General features: G+C 35.2%; 1 protein-coding gene across 1 annotated transcript in view; it reads right to left on the bottom strand.

The window, feature by feature from the left end:
• The window catches only part of LOC307106055 (sodium channel protein type 1 subunit alpha), a gene marked incomplete at both ends in the record, with an annotated part of 73,707 nt that overhangs the window by 32,276 nt on the left and 15,531 nt on the right, over positions 1 to 25,900 (bottom strand). The window contains 15 exons of the mRNA XM_079782152.1: positions 1,976 to 2,455; positions 3,665 to 4,021; positions 5,004 to 5,177; positions 6,565 to 6,803; positions 7,934 to 8,066; positions 9,330 to 9,710; positions 11,125 to 11,409; positions 12,915 to 13,121; positions 13,778 to 13,919; positions 14,661 to 14,724; positions 17,533 to 17,802; positions 19,112 to 19,203; positions 20,935 to 21,063; positions 22,600 to 22,680; positions 24,537 to 24,703. Coding sequence (XP_079638278.1) covers positions 1,976 to 2,455; positions 3,665 to 4,021; positions 5,004 to 5,177; positions 6,565 to 6,803; positions 7,934 to 8,066; positions 9,330 to 9,710; positions 11,125 to 11,409; positions 12,915 to 13,121; positions 13,778 to 13,919; positions 14,661 to 14,724; positions 17,533 to 17,802; positions 19,112 to 19,203; positions 20,935 to 21,063; positions 22,600 to 22,680; positions 24,537 to 24,703 — 3,201 coding nt within the window. The remainder of the gene's footprint in view (positions 1 to 1,975; positions 2,456 to 3,664; positions 4,022 to 5,003; positions 5,178 to 6,564; positions 6,804 to 7,933; positions 8,067 to 9,329; positions 9,711 to 11,124; positions 11,410 to 12,914; positions 13,122 to 13,777; positions 13,920 to 14,660; positions 14,725 to 17,532; positions 17,803 to 19,111; positions 19,204 to 20,934; positions 21,064 to 22,599; positions 22,681 to 24,536; positions 24,704 to 25,900) is intronic.

The raw sequence follows: 25,900 nt of genomic DNA, 5'->3' as shown, positions 1-25,900 counted from the left end.
TACAAGAAGAGGAAAAGACACCAGAGCTCTTTCTCTCTCCACACATACATATCAAGGAAAGGCCAGGTGAGCACACAGTGAGAAGGCAGCCATCTGCAACCCCAGGAGAGCACTCTCACCAGACACTGACCCTGCTATCACCTTGATCTTGAACTTTACAGTCTCCAGAAATGTGAGAGAATATATTTTGGTTGCTTAACCCTTTGCACTTGCTTGCTTTTTTCTCAATTCCTTTATTCTAATGCTAACCGTGTCGAGTCACACTCGACATCCGAGTGCAAAAGGTTTTAAGCCATGCAGTGTACGACATATTCTATGGCATCCTGGAAGATTAACACATAGATCACTATAATTTTAATTGGAGGATCTATATAGGATATTTCTTCTTGTTAAGTTCTCTTCCATGTATATGAGACAATGTGATGCAATGGAAGATACACAGACCCTGTAAACAAAGACTATAAGTTCAATTCTCATCTATACCCCTCATTAGTTATATGACTTTAAGCTATATAAGCTAATTTTCTTATCTGAAAAGTTAGAATAATAACACATTTCTTTCAAAGTTATCATATGTATTAAACCAGATGACCCTTATTCATTTCTGGGATCATTCACTTATTCACCATCTAACAAATATTCATTAATAAAAATGAGAAAATTCACACAAAAACTATATTATTCTTCAATTTATCAATCATTTTCCTGGTCTTAAATCTTTGATTTCTCAGTGAAATAAAACTTTATATGATGGCAAAAAAATATAGATGGAAAATATCCTATCTAATAATAGACAAATATGCAAATTGACCATACCTCTGACACACCCACAAGCCACACCCACAAGCCACGCCCACCATCCGATCAGAGCGAGTATGCAAATTAACCCAAACCAAGATGGCTACAGCCACAGAGAGCAAGGTTTCCTAGGTAACAGAGAAAGCCAACCTTTCCACCTGCCCTTGCTAGGCCTAAGCCTCCACTCAAGCTACAAAGTTTCAATTATAGAAGGTAAACAAATTCAAACAAATGGTGGCAGAATGGAGCTTGAGAGAGCAGGCCAGGGTTGCCGCCTGCAACAGGGGAAGCAAAGCTTTCCGCACACCCTGGCGGGGCCCACCCGCTTAAGGCAACAAAGTTTCAATTATAACCCCAACACAAATGGCTGCCGGCCTCAGAGGGAGCCCCAGGCTTGGCTCTGCTCCAGGCTACAAAGTTTCAATTGTAGAAGGAAAATAAGTTCCAGATACCAGGGCCTCCGCTTGGATTGCCAGGGGGCGTGGCCGGGCTGCAAACCACCACAGGCCCCTCACTCAGGCCGCCCCACGCCCCAAGGGAACCCCCACATGATCTGGGACGCCCTTCTGGGCAAACCAGCTGGCCCCCACCCCTGTACCAGGCCTCTATCCTATCTAATAAAAGAGTAATATGCAGATTGATCATCACTGCAACACACAATATAGCTGCCCCCATGTGGTCAAAGATCCTGCCCCCATGTGTACACAAGATGGCCACCACAAGATGGCCAGCAGGAGAGGGCAATTGGGAGGCACCTGGCCTGCAAGGGAGGGCAGTTGAGAAGGACCAGGCCTGCAAGAGAGGGCAGTTGGAGGTGATCAACCCTGCAGGAGAGGGCAGTTAGGGGTGACCAGGCCGGCAGAGGAGGGAAGTTGGGGGCAAACAGGCTGGCAGCAGAGTGGTTAGGGGGTGATCAGGCTGGCAGGCAGAAGCGGTTAGGGGCAATCAGGAAGGCAGGCAGGCAAGCAGTTGGGAGCCAGCAGTCCTGGATTGTGAGAGGGATCCCATCGGGCCTAAACGGGCAGTTGGAGATCCCTTAAGGGGTCCCATATTGGAGAGGGTACAGGCTGGGCTGAGGGAAAACCCTCCTCCGTGCACGAATTTCGTGCACTGGGCCTCTAGTATAATTATAAATACACATACATATTCATATCTACCCACAACTACAAAATCTTACCTCTTTGCTTTCTTCCAGATCTGATTCACTACTGAAGTCCTCTGTGTTTAAATTTTCGAAGTCAGACTCTCCTACAGCAATTGGTACAGTCACAGTAAGACTGGGATTGTTTATGAATGACATGTAATCACTTTCATCAATAATGTATTTTTCAACACTGCTGCCAGTTGCTATTCCACTTGTGGTTCCATTTACATCTTTAAGATAACGAAGCTCTTTCCCAATTTCTGTATGATTGGACATACAGCTTTCTTTTTTATTGTGTAGATCATCAAGTGGTTTAATTTCATCTAAAATCTTTTGCTTTCTAACGAAGGATTGTTGAATAAATTCATATATTTTTCTCTTCACATAAGCGATTCCTTTATGCATCCTCTCCACAGCAATTTGGAGATTGTTCATTTCATTATCGTCATCAGTGGCTGCAAGGTTGTCTGCACTAAATGAACTCAGAAGCAAGGCCAGAAAGAGGTTCAGGACCTTAAAAATAATATAAACATGATTGTGATTTCACCCCAATATAAAGAATAGCAGATGGACATCACTTATTCCTCTAAGTGTACAGGAAACTATAAGTTCTAACAACTAGACAAGAAAGGAACACCACAGTACAGTGATTAGAGATTGGGCGATTTGAATTTTTGATCCTGCTCAATAGCTATTTCCCTACACATATATCGTTGGGCAAAGAGATGATTTCTGTTGGTCTCAAGTTCTCTCACTTATAGAATGAGAAGTTGAATGAGATGCCCTAAGGTTTAGCTAAGTTTAAAACTGTGTGATTATAAGAAAACAGATTGATGTGTATACTTATACAAGAGCCCTGAACTTAAAAATCACTAATGCTTGCAATTATTAATTTAAATACATTATATGGTTTCTTTATTGATAAAAAGTGATATTGCATTGGACATTAATTGAATTATGACCATTATGACCCAGAATGAGAATTAGGGGTTTAACATAGGCATTGACACTTATTTTCTTAATCTATTACATTTTTCATACCTCACTAGTTGAACTAATTGACTAATTAGGAGAACTGTTTATTAATTAGAAGAACTATTTATCCCTAATATTTCCATAAGACTGACACACTAATGTATATGTCCTTTGGAATATATTATCTATTTCTATACTATAAAAAGTAATTAATATTCCAAGTTTAAAGAGAGAGAAGAGTTGATCAGTTACTCAATTCAGGTAACCTCAGGACTTATTAGCCAACCCTTGTTTTGATTGTGAGCCACTAGAGAATTGGCTAATCCAGAGAGTGACTGTTACTATTGCCATGAAGGGACAAGAAAATGGTAAAATCAGTAGGAACACTTAAAGGCTTTACTTTTTAGTTCTAAACTAGCAAGTAAGAGTGGGTTTTCTCTAAATTGTTTCCAGACTTTTCCTTCTCTTGTCTCTGAATGTTCCCAACATATCCTATTAGGCCTGTCTTCAATATGATACTATATAGGAATTCACATAATAAATGTGATGACATGATTGACAAAGTGGTGTTGAGTATTACTGTAGAGTCCCTGCTATATTGCTGTGTTGTCAAAATGAGACTATAAGCATATGCAAGGTAAGAGACTTTCAAAATTATTAATCATAGTTTTTGTTTTGGATAAAATGTCACCATTCTATTGTGCTCTTAATCTATTTCTGAAACACATATCTTAAATGGGTGCATACCACCAGGTTTCCAATGACCATGACCATCATGAAGACAGTAAGGCACATGGCTTGACCAGCGACCTCCATGCAGTCCCACATGGTCTCTATCCACTCTCCACACAGCACACGGAACACAATCAGAAAGGAGTGGAAGAAGTCATTCATGTGCCAACGTGGGAGTATACAGTCTTCATTGATTTTGCAGACACAATCTTTGTAGCTTTTACCAAAGAGCTGCATGCCAACCACAGCAAAAATGAAGACAATGATGGCCAACACCAAGGTGAGGTTACCCAGAGCTCCCACTGAGTTGCCGATGATCTTTATTAGCATGTTTAATGTTGGCCAAGATTTTGCCAACTTGAAAACTCGAAGCTGGAAAATAAAAATAAAAAATTATCATGACCTTTAAGAGGGTTATATATATATTATGGTTTACCAAGAAATTATGATTAATATTGAATCTGTTATAACATCTGCCCTGTCTTTGAACCTTCTCAGGCTCATGGTAATTTTGGACCCTCTAACAAGAATCTGGTTCTTACATATTTTAACCATGTAGATCATTTTACCTAAGTGTAGATGTTTAATGCATATGTGGGGTTCAAATGTGCTTAATTTGTTTAGTGAAGGTGGTTATAAGCCAAACTAGGCCTGACACTAATATTAACATAGAAATTGCAATGATTTCTGCTGATACTTATTTGTTAACAGCATGCAAAGTAACATCATATTGAGTTCTACTATAAGTGGAGAAAAGTATTATTTATTAATGCTCCTTTGAGGCACTGCCATAGCTAGATGTGCCTGCATTTTAAAATTTGGAATATTTCCCATGATTACAATTCTTTCCCTGATGTGTAAGAACATATATGTGAATCAATGGGCATGTTAAGTAACCCTACAGCTTTCTTTCCTGTGATTTTTGTGAAGAAGCTCATTTTCCAGAGGTAGAATTAGAAAAAGTTTCTGCCTGCACATCTTGTATCTGATCATCATCCATTGTTACAAAGGGGTGTTTATATTTTAAGTTACTACTAAAATGAGATAGATTTTCATTATAAATATTTTTTAGATCCAGAAATATTGACTGTAGTTATCTCTAGAAACAATAATTAGAATGGTAACTGAGAAATATATTAAACTTTACATGACTATACTTTTTGCAATAAACACTTTTTGAAATAAGTGAGGAAATTTTTATCCATTTAAGAACAGTTTCTGACAATGCAAATGTTACATAAAAAAATGAAAATGTTAGTGGTTGTGTGTTTAAATCTATAATAGTGTTATGCGAAAACCCTGGTTATTGGAAAGATTTTGTTGTTGATGTTTTTGTTTGTTTGTTTGTTTTTACCAATCGAAATGAACGGAGAACTGATAATCCTTCCACATTGGCGAGGCCAAGTTCTACCAGGCTAAGGGTCACAATAAAGCCATCAAAGATATTCCATCCTTCTTGGAAATAATAGTAAGGATCCATGGCAATAATTTTCAGAAACATTTCTGCTGTAAAGATCCCAGTGAAAACCTAAGATCAAAACAAAATTACTGTAATTCCATCAAATAATGATAAAGTAGAATGACACAATATTTGCTCTTAGAACAAAATGCTTATGCTACTTTCCCCATAATGATTCTATTGCTAGCTTACACAATTATAATTGATAAAAGGCTTTCATAGACATTAATTCATTTTATTCTCACAGAAGTTTTTAAAAAAATATTTTTATTGATTTCAGAGAGGAAGGGAGAGGGAGAGAGAGATAGAAACATCAATGATGAGAATCATTGATCGGCTGCCTCCTGCTGGCCCTACATTGGGGATCAAGCTCGCACCCTGGACATGTGCCTTGACCAGGAATTGAACCGTGACCTTCTGGTTCATGGGTTGATGCTCAACCACTGAGCCATGCTGGCCGGGCCTCACAGAAGTTTATTAAATGGCTAAGACAAGTATTATAATTACCTAGTGTTGAGGAAAGTGGACTTTAGATGGGGTCAATGACTTGCCTGGTAACATACAATTGGAAAATGGGTGAACTAGGATTTGAGTGAAAATCTATTTTTAAACAATGTTCTACTCATTAAATCAACCTGCCTTTTCTCCAGACTTTATACAGCACAAGTACTGACAAGATTTTGCCCAGGAACAATTTTATTTATCTATAAGTTTATTCTCATTTCCCTCAAATCAGATAGTTATTAAAATCAGATAGATATGCATATCTATTATAATAATATAATAATAACATAATATCATTATAATAATATAATATTACTATTATCAATTTGTTAAGCACATGAAAAAATAAATTTACTTCCATAGTCTAAACCCTAGTGCTTTGAAAATGTAAATACTACAATGCAGTACATTTTACATGTTCTGCTTTTACCATCATATAATACACAAAATGTACTGGACAATTTCAATATTTTATAGTTTTGATATAGAATAGATGGATAAAACAATATATGTCCTACCTAGATCCTGGAAGTGGAAAAGCTGGAGATGTTTTGACTGGTTAAATTCTTGCGTATAATGATGATGGCCAGGCAAGATAAAAGGATCTACAATTTTATTTTAGTCTTCTACCGGTAGGGGAACTATGATAATATTATTTCAAAAAGTGTGTTCTTAAACTGTTTCTGCATCTTAAAAATATTATAAGTACTGTATCAATATTGACTTTTTAAATAGTCCTATGCCTATTACATTTCTCAGTTTTTTGCTCTGACATCAAGGGCTATTATTGTTGGCAAAATGTATAGTGTAGCCAGCTAGATATATTTCCTATCTTTTGGGAGCCAGGAGTAGGAAGTGTGGTGGAAAGACTGCTATAAGCTATTAAATGTAAACAATTTCTCAAACAAAAAAAAATCAAAGACAGAACACATTTACCTTCTAATATGCTTACCAAGTTTCCTACTGTAAGCACATGATTGAACTGCTCTGTCATGGGGTAGTGTTCCATGGCCATGAAAAGAGTATTTAAGACAATACAGATGGTGATGGTCAGGTCAACAAATGGGTCCATCACAACCAGGTTGACAATATGTTTCACTTTTAACCAATATGGTGAACAGTCCCAGATTAAGAATATGTTGGCAAATTTGTACCAACAGGGCGGGCATTTCTGCCTGGATTCTTCAAGTTCTAGAATGGAAAAAAAAAATAAGAACAACCACCAAAAGATTTATTTTATACACACATTTCAGATCCACTAGACTTTTGTTCAGTAATCAACACGTTTCCCATTGCTACAGAGTCAACCCCTTTTGTACTTATAACGAAACAAAAACCTAAAGTATTTAGACTCCTGAAGATATTTCTTTAGACATAACATAGAACAGATGTAGCAAAGAATAGTGTTTTTTTTCTTGTATGTATTGATAATGTGGCTCAGCCTTTAACTTAAACGAATCATCTTTTAAATGAAGTCTCAATAGAAACATGGATTGGGGAAGTGTCATTCTGTGTTAATATCTGGCTAAGCTATTATCCTCTGGCTGTAAGAGAAAGGGTAGGGATCAACATGAGCCAAGAATAGTTTTTTAAATTTGTTTTTACTTTGCAAAAATGACCTACTTCTCTCTTGCAATCTTGAGAGTATTGAGGTTGATGTTGGAAGTCTTAAACTAAGTAGAACAGAAGAGAGGATCACTATGACTAATGGGATTAGAAACCCCTAATATAGAAATGCTTATTCACATGATCTCACTCATATGTGGAATCTAATGAACCAAATAAACTGATAATCAAAAATAGACCTAGAGTCATAGAAGCATGAACAGACTGTTGAACCTCAGAGAGAAGGCAGGGGAAGGCAGGTGGGAAGAGATCAACCAAGAACTTGTATGCATATATGCATAATTCTTGGACACAGATAATGGGGCGGTGGGGGCCTGGGCAGAGAGGACGGGAGTGGGCTGGAGGAGGTTAATGGAGGGAAAAGGAGGACCTATGTAACACTTTCAACAATAAAGATTGAAAATACAATAAACTAAACTTATATTAACTCTTTTTAAAAAAGAAATGCTTATTTTGCATTTTCAAGGATTTTCCACACACAGGAAAACATTTGTTAGAGGTCCAATATCACTGAGTTTAAAGAATTTTTTTTAAAGCTCCTAGGACTTCTTAGTAGGTATAACAAATAATAACTCTTGAATAAGACCTACTATCTTCTCCCCAGAATATACTGCTTCCAATGCACAAATAAAGATACTTGTTTCAAAAGAGACTACAAGTTTAGTAAAATGAATTGAATGGAATTTGTTACAAACCTTCTACTGTATTTGTTAAAATGCTGGCTATACTCATCGCTCTTTGCCTTTGGGAAGGATCTTCTAGAAAATCCAGGGACACATGGAAAGAACTTGACCGTCTTTTTCTCATTTCAGTTTCAGTAGTTGTTCCCTGTAAAGAAAATGCTGATGTATTAAATAATTAACTTGAACAATATGATGAGTAAACAACTAACGTGACACAGTGAATTGCATGAAACACATGCATCATGCACTTTCATATTTAGTTGGTGATGGCAGATATTGCTGACTTATTGTATAATTAACCTGGAGTGTCCAAACTGTCAACTGTTTAGCCATACAGCAAAAACTGAGTTTTTTTTAACCTTCTCATTTCTTAATTTTATGAGACATGATGCAATTTAGATATAGTTGATAATCTCTTGAGAGACATATTTAACAGTTCCCTTTATTTTAGAACTAATAGTGAAAAACCAACAACTTGAAAAATTCATATAAATGATTAGGGCATTTTCTTTTGAGAAAGGAAGCCATTTATTTTTAAAGAAATACAAATGATCATAACACATGTAATTGCCATCTCAGTTTCTGGGCACAAGACATAGATGGTCATTGACAACACAAAATGTATGTTTAAAGAACACACACACACACACATGCTGCATGGACAACAGTTTCATCCAGGGTACCAAAGCAATAAGTCATCTGATACTGACTTAGTCATGCCTCATCATGCTGATATATTTCCAAGTGAGTTAACAGTCTAATGAGGCAGCATGTGTTTAGAAATTCCTCATCAGCAGGGTATGCATCACAAACATATAACATACCTTTGAACACAATTATTTTACCTGTCTGTATTAATCATTTATTTGTTTCTTTTCACTAAGATGTTTTGAGAAAGCCTATATCAGCATTTTTTTTTAGTAAGACAAATATGAGTACTAGAAATTTTAAGAGGACAATGAAGCTATGTATTTAGGCACAGTGTTCTTAAAAATCTTCTAAACTAAAGCAGGGCTATATTGAAGACTCTGATGGAAAGATTTATTATACACCCTTTACACTTAAACATGGACATCATCCATTCACTTTTATACCAGGCTTTAGAAGATGCCCTACTATCTAAGTTTAGCATGGGTATATAGCAAATCCTCCAACTGGAGCCAATAACTTAGGATTGTGTCTAATTTATCCTTAGCGTGTTTAATAAGTAAGTGCATTCACGTGTTATGCAAGAGAGTGTTGAGGCTTTAAGTTTTAGTCGGTTAGTCTATAAAGATATTACAAGATGCAGGTGCATTCACAGCTTGACCAACCAGGAATCATTCTCAAGGGGTTCCATTCTGTAGAAACACTGGCTGGTGCAGCAGTAATAGGCCAGCCATGCCTGAACTGTTTAAAACTTCCTTACATTGTCATCAGTAGCTGGCTTATCTATTATCACCTCTGGCAGAAGCTGTCCAACAGGCGATGTAGGAACCGAGGGTCCACCAACCAAGGAAACCACACCATTGCAATCCACAGTGCTGTGCATCTTCCCACTCGCTGGAAACACTGCCAGCACCCGGGATGACCGGCTGGTCTGACTTAGGTTACTGTTGCGCCGTTCTCCATGTCGTCGGGGCACAAACAAGGAGTCCCTCCGGCTCTCATTATCCTCAAAGGTGCTGTGCTCATCATCAGCAAAGTCATTCTCTGATCCCACATCCTTCGCTCGCCCTCTAAAGCTGAAAAGGCTTGTTCTGCTATTGCGCCTTGGAGAAAAGATGGAGCCCCGGATGCTCAACAAAGACTGAAGTTGGAAACCAAATAGAAAAAAATAAGTAAAATCATATTAATATAGCCATTTGAAATGAAATGTGTTTTTAATTTGCAAGATTAAGTTGAAGGAGATTTTAGCATTCATGACATAACATGATTCATTCCTTTTGATTAATAACATTTTCATTTTATAACATTTTCATTTTATGTGCATTTTCAGATTAAGTTAAATTTGTTTTATAAGAGAAGGTTTCGAGTCCTGGAGATTAATGAATGGGGAGACAGATTGCAACTTAAAGATATTGAAAAACAGAACCCTGAGCTACCGTTTTTTAAAATTGAAAAGGAAACATCATTGGAATATCACTATGGACATTGTAAACTATCGATAAATATCAGTAGCATGGCCGTAATAAGGCTACCTTTGTTTTCATTGCTCTTTCCTTCCAAGGAATTTCATCACCTTTCACAAATTGCTTTAGTACATCTTTCTAAAATCACTTTAAATTAATCATAATGTCTGCTTCATCTATAAGGCTCAGTATCTTGGAACTAGAAGTCAAAATTTCTGAAATCAGACTGATGAACTTTTCGATAAAGTATACCATGACTCATATTTTCAGAAGCACACATGATGTTTTATAAAGAAATTTGGGGGAGGGGGACCAGTATAAAATGACCAAAAAGACTGATTAGCTAGTCCAAAATCCACTTTTTTTTTCATTAAAAAAGCTGAGGAGCCCTGGCTGCTGTTGCTAAGTGGTTGGAGTATTGGCCCTCACACTAATGGGTCATGGGTTTGATTCCCGGTCAAGGGCATGTACCTGGGTTGTAGGTTTGATCCCCTGCCCCAGTCTGGTTACGTGTGTCAGGCAACCAATCGATGTGTCTCTTTTACATATATGTTTCTCTTTCCCTTTTTCTCTCTCCCCCTCCCTCCCTTTCACTCTCTCTAAAAATCAATGTTGATTAACAACAACAACAACAGCAACAAAAAGCCGAGGAAAGGGGGCATAAATGGTAATGGAAGGAGACTTGACTTGGGGTAGAGAACACCAATATAATTTACTGATGCATTACAGAATTGTACTCCTGAAACCTATATAATTTCATTACCCATTGTCACCCCAATAAATTTAATTTTGAAAAGTTGCTGATCAGGACTATTAAATGCCATTAGTTACAAATAGCAGCAGACAGTATTAGGATGAGAATCCAGGTCTCCTCACTTTCAACTCAGTGTTGTCTCAACTACACCAGGCTGTAAGACTTCCATATAGATGGAGTATAATTTTCTCATAGCTATGTGAAGAAAGGATGGGTTTAAGTATAATAAACATAGCAGTCAATTCAGTTGATGGAGATTCATAAGTCTGATTTGATTCTCCCCCTGTTTCAGCATTCTCATTTTCATCCGGGCATCATTGAACTCAGTAGTGCCGTACCTGGTGTGGGGAGGAGTACCTCTTTTCATAGGTCAAGCGATTCCCTTCAATGGAGAAGCGAAACCCTTTCCTCCTGATGCTGTCTTCAGATTCAGATTTTTGGAATTCATCCTCATCTTTCTCTTCCCCACCGGACTGTTCTTTCTGTTTTCTCTTCTTTCTCCGGTTTCTTCTCTCCTTAGCACTCTTGGAACTCAACTTGGAGGCTTCAGATGAGCTGTCTGAGAGCCTGCCTGCTGCACTGGGTTCTCTGGAATGCTCTGAGGCGGTTACAGTGGCTGCCTGCTACATTGAGGAGAAATGGTTTTAGCATGGCGCTAGAGAAGACTTTATCGTTTTTAAAAAAGTGTCCCAACTATTTGCATGACATTTAAAAAATACATTTGGCTGACTCAAGCTCATCTTACATAGAAGCAGCTCTGCAATTATTAGAGGGAATTATTTTTTCTTTCCACCCAATGAACGCTTGCAGAGTTAACTTGGTGTTCTCTGGGCTAACATTTATTGTGTTTGTGTTGTGCTTCACAGGCCACATATTCAAAAGGATCAATCAGGCATCAACAAGAACAGATATTTATTGTACTTTTGGGGATCTCATGTACTCTAAAAATTGGTATTTACTTAGCACTGTCTTCTTTTCTCTGAAAAAGAAACTGGCACTTGTGAGAAAAGCTGATGAGTTAGTTGAGGTCATATCCAAAGGCAGGAAAAATGTGATAAGAGCTGAGGTCCTCTCTCCAGTTATTGAAACTGTGCTGTCCAATATCCTCAAAATATTGTCAGTAAAATCCATGGAAGGTAGTAAAATCCCTTCCTCAGCCCTGCATAATGCTCTATCAGAAGACTAGAGAGGGGAGGGTCAATAGTTTCTGCCAAGCAAGACAAAACATTCAATTCCCCAGTACAGTCCCCAGCTTCAGCTCACACTGGTTCTTGCTGGCCATGTGAGCATGGGACCGAAACAAAGTTTTGTATTGCAGCTTGTACTGGTATGAAGCTGGCAGTGTTTGATTACTATTATTGTCTCCAGAGAGCACTCAATACAGGGATTCCTTCAAGTAAATTAATGTTACCCAGTCAACTTGGGTAAAGACACTGAGTGTGTATGCTAAACTAAAGAGTGAGGAAAGATGGAAGTGATAGAAAAGGAATTTTATTGAACTATGAATAGGGACACCTCCCTATAAGAACAAGTAAACCTTAGGTTACCTGATCACCACAGAATTGATAACTTCCATATCGCTATTGGATATTGCTATATCAGAGAACATTATATTATTTGATGAGTTCCTTATTTACATAAGAAAGGCAATTAAGAACCACATTAAAAACAATATAATTTTGGTTATTGAAAGAATGGACTATCTTCTAAGAAAGAGGTAAACATTTTTAATTTGCAATACATTTTTTAAATAACCAATAAAGTTTTTTCTAAGAAAAGATGATTTCTTAGGATTTTTTCCAAATGCCAGTCTACCCATTCAGTAAGTGTCTCTCATTTGAGAAGACCCAAAAATCATATTTCCCTTTTATTCTAAAAATATTCAGCTGATTAAAATAGCATGAGAGTGTTCTATTGAGGTTAATATTTTAAACAATGTAGAATGACTAAAGGATCTATATAGATGCTCAAAATGTAGAAATGTTTACTAATCTCCTCTACTACCAGCTTCTCTTAAATACAATCAAATTATCTGTCTCTCACTTTCTTTCCAGTATTTTTGTAACAACCATAACAATAAAAAAATATCATACCATGAGACAGGACATATTTCATTTAATGAATTTACCTGAGCTGCCTCTTGCTGCTTTTTAAGCTGTTCGAGCATCTGCTGAAATTCAGCCTCTTTCTGCTCTGCCTCTTCCATGGTGGCCTGATTCTGTTCCTCATAGGCCATGGCCACCACAGCCAGGATCAAATTTATCAGATAGAATGAGCCCAAGAAGATGACCAGCACAAAAAAGATCATGTATGTTTTCCCAGCAGCACGTAATGTCTGGAAACAACAACATCAGCATTAGTTTTCAATATTATTTCATTAACTGGTGGCCTCATCTTTTAACTTACTTGTGTATTTTGAAGGATTCTGACCTAAACAACAATAATGATAGTCACACCCCCTCCCACTTCTTTGTTTGTCTTTTTAACCTTAACCTCTTCTTCCCTAACTCATGCATTCACATTTTGAACTCCAAGAGGGAATTCTTAGAATTACCAAGAATAAAACAGAATTGAGTAAAATACCATGGAGAGCTTCATCAAGGAGCTGAATCTTAAATGAAAGTCAAGGAAGAAACCGAAATCATCTTTCTACATCTGCCTATGAGTTTTCATCCCCTGCCACCTGAGGGATGTAGATAATAACTGAGGGTGTAGATGGAGCCAAGGAGAAGGTGTGCCTTCTGTTGGGGAAGCTGTGTCTCGGAAGGGTGGTTAGTAAGTTTTGAGTCCAGGGGAAATTAGAGAGAATCACTGTCCCCAGCATCACTATGCTTAATAAATGTTATAATCAATAGGATAAAGGAACTCAAATCTCCTGATTTCAAGTTGTGCCCTTTCTATTATATTATGCTGCGGTTTGAATTTCATAATTAACTTGGTTTTCTTATATATTTCTACTTAAATGCAATATGTGTTGCTTCAGGTTCTCACCAATTGGTAAAGGTTTTCCCAGAAGTCCTGAGTCATCAGTCGAAACAGGGACAAAAAAGCCCAACTGAAAGTATCAAAGCTTGTATAGCCATAGTTGGGATTTCTACCAGCTTTCATACATATGTATCCTTCTGGACATTGGCTGTAATGGGGAAAAAGGAAGTTTTACAAGAAATTCTGTTTTTCTTTTTTTTTTTTTTATTCTGGTAGCATGTTATAACATCGATTATTTCAAGGAATAGAAGTATGATAAATAAGTAACGAATACTTTTCTCAATTTTTTACAACATAATTTTACTAGCCACTGATATCATCATTAACATATTGCATAGAATTTCTGATAATATTTTACAAAATTGTTTTCTGTCAATAATTAGCATTTTATCTCTTTTTCATTGTCTCTACTATGGAAGCCTCCAGAGTTGAGTCTTGGCTCATAAATGCTCATCTAAGAAAAAAAGCATTAGAACCTGGCTGGAGTGGCTCACTGGTTGAGCATCGACCTATGAACCAGGAGGTCATGGTTCAATTCCTGGTCAGGCACATGCCCGGGTTGCGGGCTTGATCCCCAGTGTGGGGTGTGCAGGAGGCAGCCAATCAATGATTCTCTCTCATCATTGATGTTTCTCTCTCTCTCCCTTCCTTTCTGAAATCAATAAAAGCTTATTTTTAAAAACAGCATTAGAGCATTAAAGTTATAAAACGTAAGTACTTGTCTAATATTTAGATAAGTTGTCACCTTATAAGTAACCATAATTGTACTAAATTAGTATAAATAAAGTTAGTTGGCTGTTATCTGTCAGTTTCCACAAAAAAAAGAGACAAAATAAGTGTGTATATATACATGCACATATACAGGAACACACACATATTATTGGCTTACCCTGCATCAGAGCTATTTCCACATAGTAATGCATCTAAAAAACCTTCCAGAAAATAATGATATCCTATTTAGAAAAAAGAAAGTCATGTGATGAACATTTGCATTACATTGAAAAATGAGAACAAGAAGATCAGGCACTACTTTTAGAGTTCATTGAGTAATTTAAAATACACTATATAATTCAAAGACACAGATATTTGCCCCTTCTCCCTACAAATGTTAGATATTACATTAAGGGGATTAAATACTTACTAGTACAAAGCATTTGTTCTTTGTAAATGTAAAATTAGTGGTAACTATAGGTATTAACATAATATTTTAAGAGGTATCAGTGTTTTTCCACAACCCTCATAAAAAATAAAAATTGCATTCTGTAAAAGTAGATAAAAATAAAATGGATTCCTTTGCCTTCTCCAAATAGTCACATGTTTCAAAATAAAGGTATTATATTTTTTCTGGTCTTCTATATTTTTAAACACAACTTTTAAAAGTTTAATAATAAATTATAATTTACATTACACCAACTTCCAGACTATATCATAGGTGGCTTTTATTTTATTTTTTATAGGTGTCTTTATGTAAAGGATACATACTAGTAAGTCATGTCAAGTTATGTAAAACAAATGAAATAAAAATAATCTTAAATACTAAAGCTTAAATAATTATTATAGATGAATACTACATTATCTCAAAGCTTTCTATCTCTGGAAATTCCTTAGATTCTTTTGCTATTCAGTTGAAGAGTCACTTCTGTGAATTATTCTTTGATATTCTCTAATTCTTTCCCACTAAAGATTGGCAAAATTGAGAACTTCCACTGTGCTGCCAATAACATGTACATATTTCAATTATTATTATACTCATTATCCTATAGTGTAATTAGTTGTTTACAAATATTGTTTCTCCTTGAAAGAAAGCCTGATAGTTAATTATTTCCACATTGTAGTATTTATAATGTAGTAGTCTTTCAATAAAGTTTACTGAATGAATAAGTAAAGGGATAACAAGAAGAGAAACACAAAATTAAATAATCATTTTGTGAGAAGAATTTTTCAGAAGAAAAATTTTAGATGTTCCCAGAAGAAATATTTTCTAGATCTTAAACTTTCAGAGAAATTTATCCTATGCATAGTTCTGTAAGGGATACAAAATACATAATGCAAAATATAATTTTCATTTTTAACAACTTTATTTCTTTGAACATAGAAAAATTATGATAGAATTTTTAACTTTTATTAAAAATTAAACAAAGTGAAAGGAATATGTAGTTTCTGGAGGAATTTTTTATATCAGGTATTTATGTGAAGTTTTATAAGCTTAATCTGAAGAAATTTTTAAAAATTTTAATAAATTTAATTTTCTAATACTTTCAAAGAGAAACTACTTAGTTTATATTTCTATTTGCTTTAAAATAAATGTTTTCAACAAATGGAATATTATTAGGAAACAAATTTTAGAGCTGAAAATGGTCTTAGATATCCTTGACTTTGAATATATGAAAAATGGCACCCAATAAATTTTCACTACAGAAAATAAATCCTAAATGACATCTCTAGTCAGCTCTTTGTTATTGCATTAAAAAAATTCAGAGTTGATGACATCAGTGGACTTATTGGCATAGGAAGTCAATAAGGGACATTTCATGGACTGCTCTGACATGTATTTTTCTTAATCAAGGTATTTTCTTAATCTAGATATTTACAACTTTGTAAATTATTTGTTGGCATATCATTAATATCATGGAAGAGTTCATCTGTAGCAACCAAGGTATTTTCTAGATCTGCAACTATAAAAAGACACTGATTCATTTTTAAGATTATATTATCATTACCATAAAAATTATCAAACCACCAGTAACCCTTTATAAAAAGTCACTAATGTTTCTGCCCTTCTTTGATTTTTCCTTATCATCTTAAAATAATAAATTTTTCCATAAGCATCACCTCAAAATAATAAAGATATAGCTAAATTTAAGTACATCTAAAGTTTAAGTTTCATATATTTAATATTTTTCTCTGAAAGAACATTCCTGTTACCCATGAATCATGTTCTAACTCTCTCTGCCTTTGAAATATTGCTACTGGCAGATATTAAAATTAAATAAAAGAGAAAATTTGACTTACATTTCTTGTCACTTTTAAAAGAGAAAGGATATTAGGCCAATTATTTTTTCCATCCTTTAAAGTAGACTATTTAAACATTTGACTATTCGGTCTGAACTCTTGAAATAAAAATAAACTGAATTCCCATAAATCCACTGACTTATTTGACATTTTTTATTACTCTTTTTTAAAGTTTAATTGACTCCAATTCCCTTCTACTTTATGTAATGCTACTTTTAATTCTTAATCTACAAATACAGTAAAAGAGTAATGTTTGCCTTTAGGTCTCACTTGATTTCCATAAAATGACAATAAAAATAACTTACTAAAACATAAGCACCCTGAAGCCATGTGTAATCACCATTAATTTCCCAGCATCCTATACAGTTTCTAGTACATGAAAGGCATTCTATAATTAATGTTTTATGGGTTACATTTGGATAGTACTTTACAGTTCAAAAAGGGCTTTAGAAATTCTTATGTTATTTAATTGTCTCAATCAGCACAAGGAGAATGTACAGCAACCAAAGATTCCAAGAAAATTTCTAACTGAATTCTTCAGCCTCCCTTATGATGATACAACAGAAAATGCCATTTAGGAGTCAACATTAGAATAGTTATGAATAAAGTAATTAAATGTATGTGCAAAACATTGATATGGTGATTAAGAGATTACAAACTGTGATGCAACCATTTAAAAAAATATATCTATGCCTAAATGGAAGGCAGATCAACAATGAAAAATAAATCTACATAATAGTAATTCTTACTTGAATCTTGAATATATGATTTCCAGTCAAACTCAATGACAGTTTCATTTACAAGTGTGCCATTGTAATTCACAGTTATATTCTTCTCTATACTATGCTCCTCCAGGGAAGAATTGGTGGGAGGCCATTGTACACATTTATTCCGCAGGTTGCCCATGAAGAGCTGCAGGCCGATCAGCGCAAACACGCTCAGACAGAACACCGTCAGGATCATGACGTCTGAGAGCTTCTTCACAGACTGGATCAGGGCCCCCACGATGGTCTTCAGGCCTGAAAGAACGAAAGAAGGCCATTACCTCGAAGACATAAAAGGTCTGAAAAAATAAAAGCCTTACAATTGTCTTGAAAACATAGATTCCATGCACAAGTCTGAAAATGATGCCAATGCTAGTGAAAAAGCAACACGTGATGGTAGGCTGGTGCTTCTGGAGATGACCTCCAGAAAGAAACAATGAAATGAAGATCCATATCCCAATATGTTGGAGAGAAAATAAGGGAAGATTCCTGGTCATCATAAAGCCTATATTGGGAAAGGCTCTTGTATTTCTCTTTTTGCTAATGAAACTTGCCCCATAATTTCATTAGAGTCAGTTTTATACCAAATTACCTGAATAAATATTTTTGAATTTCTACTTATAAGTAAGAAATATTTTGATATAAAACTGGGGGTAATTTGGAATATAAATACACCTTAAGATAATACATTTTCCATGCAGACTTATGCTAGTCTGTATTATCTTATTCCCTTGCCTTTGAAATATGTATATATTTTTTATTGATTTCAGAGAGAAATGGAGAGGGATAGAGAGATAGAAACATCACTGATGAGAAAGAATCATTGGTCGGCTGCCTTCTGCATGCCCCACCCTGGAGATTGAACTCACAACCCAGGCACGTGTCCTGACAGAGAATGGAACCGTGACCTCCTGGTTCATAAGCTGATGCTCAACCACTGAGCAATACTGGCCAGGCTTCCCTTGTCTTTTTAAACAATATTAAGATTACATTGTATTGGCATAGATATCAATGACTACAATAAATAAGAAATTACAGATCGGTACCTTCAATAGGGACCAAACCCTTACAACTGATATAGAGAAAAAATTGACATCTCTAAGCACAAATCATACAGATTCTATATTTCAGTGTCTCAGGAAAGAACTTGTTAAACTCCAAGGCTGATAAAAAATGTGAGATCAGTCCAACCGGTGTGGCTCAGTGGTTGAGTGTTGACCTGTGAGCCCAGAGGTCACTGATTCCATTCCCGGTCAGGGCACATGCCTGGGTTCGGGCTCGCCCCCCACCAAGGGTTGTGTAGGAAGCAGCAAATGGATGTTTCTCTCTCATCGATGATGTTTCTATCTCTCTATCCCTCTACCTGCCTCTCTAAAAAAAAAATCAATAAAAAATGTGAGACCATAAAAACTTTTGTCCCAATAATAAGAATAATTTTCTTTAAAACACCCTACTACGATTACTATGATTTTGATTATTATGGTTCTGATTTTCTGAAATGCCGCATATCAAGTAAAGAAGCTGTTGCTGAAAAACACATGATGGCTTTTAACCCAGCTCTCACCTGGAATGACTGAAATTGTTTTCAGTGCTCGGAGAACTCTGAATGTTCTCAACGCTGAGACATTGCCCAGGTCCACAAATTCTGTCACATATCTGTAATAGGGAGTTCACACACAAACACAATAACAGGATACAAAGAAAGAGCTGTAGATACAAGGAGCCTTATGCTTTACACTAACTACTTCTTACCTGGGATTACAGAAATAGTTTTCAAAGCTCTCTGAAAGTTGGAAGAGCTGAAAAATTGCCTAGGCTTACAAATTCTGTTACATACCTGTAGAATTAAATCAGAGTTATTAAAAATTTAAGCAGGATTTTATATATTTGCTTGGGTCTTTTATAAAGACATTCTTGGTGATTTTAAATGATAATTGTGTCAATAGCAATTTAAATATTAGAGTCTATTGCTGTAGGTTTCTTTATTCACATAATTTAAGGCCATCAACTAGATGTAAACTTCATAAAGTGCACAATCCTGTTGCCATTTTGAAAAGCAAATGCAATCAACATCATGTGTGTAACTTAGGAGAATTAAGTTAAAAGAAAGCTTAATTGTAGTTTCCAGGTTGCAGTTAGAAAAAAAATGCATACAATCATGCAAGTGAAATTTATGCATGAAAAGGCAGATTGCCTGACTAGTTGTACATGACAAAGTTTTTCTAGTGTAACCTTTAAGTGAAAGTTAGGCAAATTAAGGACAATATTTTATGGGGACCAATGATGCTCTTGCCACTACTGCTATTTTGTTCTAAAAATCAGTAGTCTCAACATGCCTTCTTTTAAATCATGGCCAGAGGGAATGGCGAAGAATTGGCACTTCTAATTAGATTATGGAATGAAGAGGAGAGAGGCAGCGTTTGGATCCCTGAGTATATCAGCTCTGCGTCTCTTCCCATCTACCCAGTACACCTGTAAAGGCTAAAAACGTTCGCTCCGGAGAGAATGATGAGGGCAAGTGGTGCAGGTCCACTTTCCTCCACATTCTAATTTCACCTACTCCTGAATGACCTTCTATTACTTTTCTGAGTTTCTTCTCTCTTGGGGAAATTTACCACTTGAAATAAAAAAAAGGTGGGGGTGTGGAGGTAGACAGGGATGCTGATATTGTGCACATACTGAGTGTATCTGGAAGGGAGGTATGGATAAAAGGTTTATGTTGAGGGTGAAGAGAGAGATGACAAAAGTCATAAAGGGAAATAAGAAAGAACGAAAAGAAATCAGTTTAGAAGTAGGAAGTGACAGAGAGAGAGTATGTCCATTTATAAGACTTAAAATTATTTGCTGATGAAATAAAAATTTAATATATTAAATACCTTATCTCCTCCACCCCCCACCCCGCACCTCAGTTTGATTTGGAAAGTTTTGATGCTAATAGATATTTATTTTCTATTATTTTACCAAGCTAATAGAGGATGGAAAAGTCAATGGGTAAGGTCAATGAAAATTGGTGCGGCCAGCAGAGTTGTTTGTGCCTGTATTTTTTAAAAGTCATTTTCACAGATGTAAAATGAATAAACTTTTGCTTTCTTATTAGTGTGTGTGTGTGTGTGTGTGTGTGTGTGTGTGTGTGTGTTGAAAAAGCAGCATGTATGAAATTTGCTAGGTGTTTGTTACATGTGAAAATTGTCATTTCAACCAATGCAAAGACTTTATGCCAAAGTGAAATGTCACTTTGACCTCTGTTATACTAAATTAAAATCCGAAGCTTAATTGTATAAATCACACCAAAATATTCTACAGTTACAGCAAGCTTATTCTTTCAAAGCATGAACAGTCATATAAAGCCAAACCATACTCTTTTGAAGTTTCAAAAAAGGCACTTACGCAAATGTAATGACTGTAAAGTCGAGCCAGTTCCATGGGTCCCGAAGGAAAGTGAAATCCTCTAAACAGAAGCCCCTGGCAATAATTTTTATAAGTGATTCAAAAGTATATATTCCAGTGAAGGTGTACCTGGAGGTAAGTATCCAGAAAGAATTGATAAAGTAATATATTTTTCATAATATGTCAATTTCTTATCACCCTATCAGTGGAATAGGTGAATATTATAAAAGGAATCTAAGTAGGTTGATATTACTTTCATGTAAATCAAACATAGCCCTTACTTTAAGTTCAATTCCCTAACACATGAAGAGTGTTCTGAGAGCAGAGTGAGAAATACATGCTGTATAAAGTCTAGCTAGGTACTGTCTGAAGTGTCTTAGTATTGACATTAATGCATAAAGCACCCTGAGAATTATCTAGTACATTCATGTGATGGAGTGGCCAATCCATAATATTGCAGAAGCATAAAGTGATTTTTCTTCCGAAAGTAAAAAACTCAGTTTCAATCATGTTTTATGAATGAAAATCATTGACAAATTAGCAAGTCTTTATTTCTCCCTTTCCATAAGACAGGTTAACTTACTTGCAAAAAGAATTTTGTTAACAACAAAGTAGATAATTCCAGCGTCATAATTTAGAATGAAATATGAGGCTAACTCAGAAACTTGGATGATTCCAAGGTTTAAATCTTTTACTCAGAAGTTGAAGAATAAAATCACAAAAACTAGGATGACTAAAGACCTGTGGACCTCACATGTCAATGTCAATACTTCAGGCATTCTTTGTATATAATGTTTTTCCTTCATAATCTTGTCCCTTTTCTGATTGGCTCCAATCTGGAACTGTCTAAGAACTGAAGAAGATCTTGGGAATAGCTCTGGGCTGTTGTTTTAAGGGTCAACATCCATGGAGTAATAGTGGTCACAACATGGGTAGAATGAGCACCTATCACAGATCTGGACCCTCTGCTCTCAAACGTATTCCAGAACAGAGCCCACAAATGTAGTTAGTAATGTTTCTGTTTTCTGAAAATGCTATTCTTTCACCTCAGTTAGTTTAGTCCTCAGTCTATTGAATTTTCAAGTTTTAAAATCCCAACGGTTGGGGTATTTTGTCTGCAAATTTTTTGGTGAAACTAATACAGGCCTGACCTGAATAGGATGTGCCTGATGGAAGGGAAAACTTTGTGAGACTCAACAATGTCTTCTGATGGCATGTGTAACCTGCCCCTATAAATTTGTAACTCACCGAATTCATCTGAAATTTACCTGGGAACAAGTCCTACTATATTGGCTCTTTTTTGCAATTGTTTTCACCACACTTGCTTTGACCACTCTAGATCCTAAAGGAAAAGTGGTAAGTGTCCAAGGATGATGGGCTCCTGGTATCCACCAAGTACACATGAAGGAGAGATATTAGCCCAATCCTAGCAAGTCTATGGGTCAATGAGTATCGTCTTCCTGCTTTGTAATTGTGCCTAGAAATGCCTTTAATAAACATTCTCTTTGGTTTTATTTAGAAGGTACATTAAGACATAGTTTCAAAATCCTATCTATACATATGTATATCTATGTCTATATGTCTATATGTATATATTTATATATATCTACCTAACATACATATGTAGTCACATAGCAGGTAGTTTAAAATATAAGTTGAACTTACTCTACATTCTTTGTCCATTCAGGAGGGTTACTCATTGTCATAAACACACAGTTGGTCAAAATAGTGCACATAATTAGCATGCTGAATAATGTGGGTTATTGTTAAGGAACACACACAAAAAACTACAAATCCATGTATTATATAAAACTAACATTGTAAAGCTTAAACTGAATTTTAGCCAGGGCTCATGAAAAATACACCATGGACAAGTTATCTAATCTCTTTAAACTTCAGTTTTGTCATTGGTAAAATGTAGTAATAATATCACCCTCACAGAGTAATGATATAGATTAAATGAGATAATGTACAAGAAAGCTTTATATAAGGACAACATGTTGCTTTTGCTATTATTACTAAATGAAATTATTTATCCCCCAGAGAACTTTAAAGGGAAAACTATGTGCAATCTGGAGTCATATAGTTTTTGAGCAGAGAGATTGACTTAAACTATTTCAGGTGATTAAAATAGTAAGTTGTTGAAGAGGGCACATATCTGCAATATTGTAATTTCTGAAATAAATGTTACTTAATAGAGTTCAACACATTTAAAAATTTATGTACAAAGTGCAGCATGGTGCTAGGTATTGGGTTGCTCTGTTTTGACTGAATTAACTATAGCAGCCATGAATATGATTAAAAGTGAATATTCTTGAAGGCCAGGACTTAACATGTTGTGAATATAATTAAAATTTAGCCTAAAAGTGGTCTTGGGCAAGTCACTCAGTCTCAGTTTGAGGTACAGATTAAATGAGTTAATGTGTGTGATATGATAAGTATTAGCTAAAACAAATGACTAAAAGGGACCTAGAAAAACAAACATTGTAATCACTCTATTTTAGACATCAGGAAAATAAGGCCTAAAACATAGAGAAATTAGATAACTCAGCCGAGGACTAGAATACAAATTTTCTGCCTTCATATTCAATATCCTTTCTACTACAGTTTATTGCCAAAACAAAAATTTTCCATTAAGTAAAAAAAAGAAAGTTTTCATCAAATGACCACATGATGGCACTAGAAACAAAAACTAAGATATGGAAACCATACCCATAAAAATGCTGAACATATGATTTTCATATTTCAAATCTTTTAATTTTAACAATAACATATTGATATCACTGAGGATTTTCTTGTTATCAGTTTAAAAATAGAATGGTCTTTTAAGTTTTATACTTTTTTTTTAAAAGAACCAGGTTGTATGAGTTTATGATCATTATATAAGTATTTCTATTTTTCTTATTGCCAAAGCCATCAAATGAGACATAATCAGAAATTAAGTTTTTGCCAATGAATATGAACATTTGAAGTTATTTGTAAAGTCCTTCTTTTTCTTTAACACCATGGGAATCACATTGCCACATCCCTAAAGACCATTTGGAAATATAATCTAAGCTTCTTTTATTAACTTCTGTAGCTTTACTAAGCAATCAGTTTTGCTTGGTAGTAATAATTCAGTGACTTAAAATGGAAATTCAGCCAGTATTTCTGTATTCAAGAATTAGCTAAGTATTAGTCAAGCCCTCTGACCCTCTTTCATAGAAAATATGCTTAAAGGTTTATTTTAAGGTAAACTAAAATGCTCTTTAATATAGATATGTCTAAACTTGGCTATGGAATTAGATTTCTTTAATATCATTCTTTGCTGCATATTCCTGATCATTACAAACTGTGTACAAATATAGTAAAGAGTAGTATAGCTATCTTACACTAGATTTGTAGTACTTAACACATACAAGTATTATTAGAAAGATATATGTACATATATAATGTTAAGACTGTAAGTTTCAGTGACATCTATGTGACTAATACACTTCAAGAATAAAGCTTATAAAAGAAGAATAAGGCTTATATGACAAAAGTAGATACAAAATTAAAGTGACAAAAGCCATAAAATATATATGTGTCCTAACTTAATTTTATATTTAGCTATAAAGCACTTATAGATTATGTAAAAATAGTTAATATTGATTACTTGAAAAGGATATGAATGTACCAAAATCTTAATAGCTATTTTCCTAAGAGGATTGAAGGGAGTTAAAATGTACAGGGCAGAGGTGGCACTGAACCGGAAGATGGCCTTCCCTTTATTCAATACTATAAAAGTCTGTAAGATAGGAACACAACATAGAAGTATAAAAGTATAAACCATTTAAACTCTATTGTCTACTTTCTATTATCTGTCACAATGAATCTTCCAATGTTACAACTTTTTATGTGCACCATGTAGACACCTGGATTTCTTCTTAACAGAGAGGGCATCCAAAGGCATCACTTACCTTTTACCCCATGCTTCCCTGCAATTTCATCACACAAGACATTTGCCAAGGGAATTTATTTTCTTAATATTTTAAACATCTGAGTTAAATGAATGTCTTAAATGGGTGGATATTTCATTTTATTCTGAAAATTGTAAGACACTACATTCCTTTATAGCAATTTCAGCTTTTCCAATTCAAATATCTTGAAAAGTAACTGTAGAATGCAACATCACTCAACAAAACTAATATTTAAAAAATAACTTTTTTATCATTTATGCTTATAAAATGAATATAAATCTATTGGTAATAGGAAATAAAAACAGTCACCATCAAACCCACTCTTGGGTTAGATGGATATAATCCAATAATTGATTTTTGGAGGCCAAGTTCCCTGGAGAGTATCTGTTGACCAAGAGTGCAAAATTCTGTACTGGGATTTCTGAATTAGCTGACACATTGAATTCTAATCCCAATTGACTGCCTATCTCCTGTAGTGCTTTCTTAGCACAGAGGAGTAGCTCAGAGCCTCTGTAGAACCTATAATCCATAAATGTGAAAGAAACTGCATTCCAAAAATTAGGTCTAGAAAGCAATTAGCAGTGTACAGGGAAAAAAAGCAGCAACCTACAATAGCATATGAAAGATTCTGATTCAGTGTTTCTTAAGATGTTTACTTACAATCAGACAGAGTTGGGGGTGGGGGAAGCCATTTTCTCTGTGAAGAATATTTCATAGGAAGAAGACTTCATACCTTTTGAATTAAAATTCACCAATTCTTTAAAAGTTGTGGGTTTTTGCCTTGATCACATTATGACATAGCAAGCATTTACTGTTTACTTTCTACTAAGAATCTTTGATAAGTGTTTACATGCTTCATTTAGTCTTCAGGTCATTCATTGATAGATTTTTTCATTTCTTTTTCCCTCTAAATTCAAGTAGAGCAATCATTCCAAAACGTTCACTGAGTTTCTGTTTGAAAGTAGCATTCCTGTCTGGTATGAGTGGAATGCCCTGAATCAGGGCTGTGAAAGTGTAGTCTCCCT

The sequence above is a fragment of the Cnephaeus nilssonii genome (assembly GCF_951640355.1).
Source record: "Cnephaeus nilssonii genome assembly, chromosome: 10".
Lineage (NCBI taxonomy): Eukaryota > Metazoa > Chordata > Mammalia > Chiroptera > Vespertilionidae > Cnephaeus > Cnephaeus nilssonii.
This window is presented reverse-complemented; position numbering and strand designations above follow the sequence as displayed.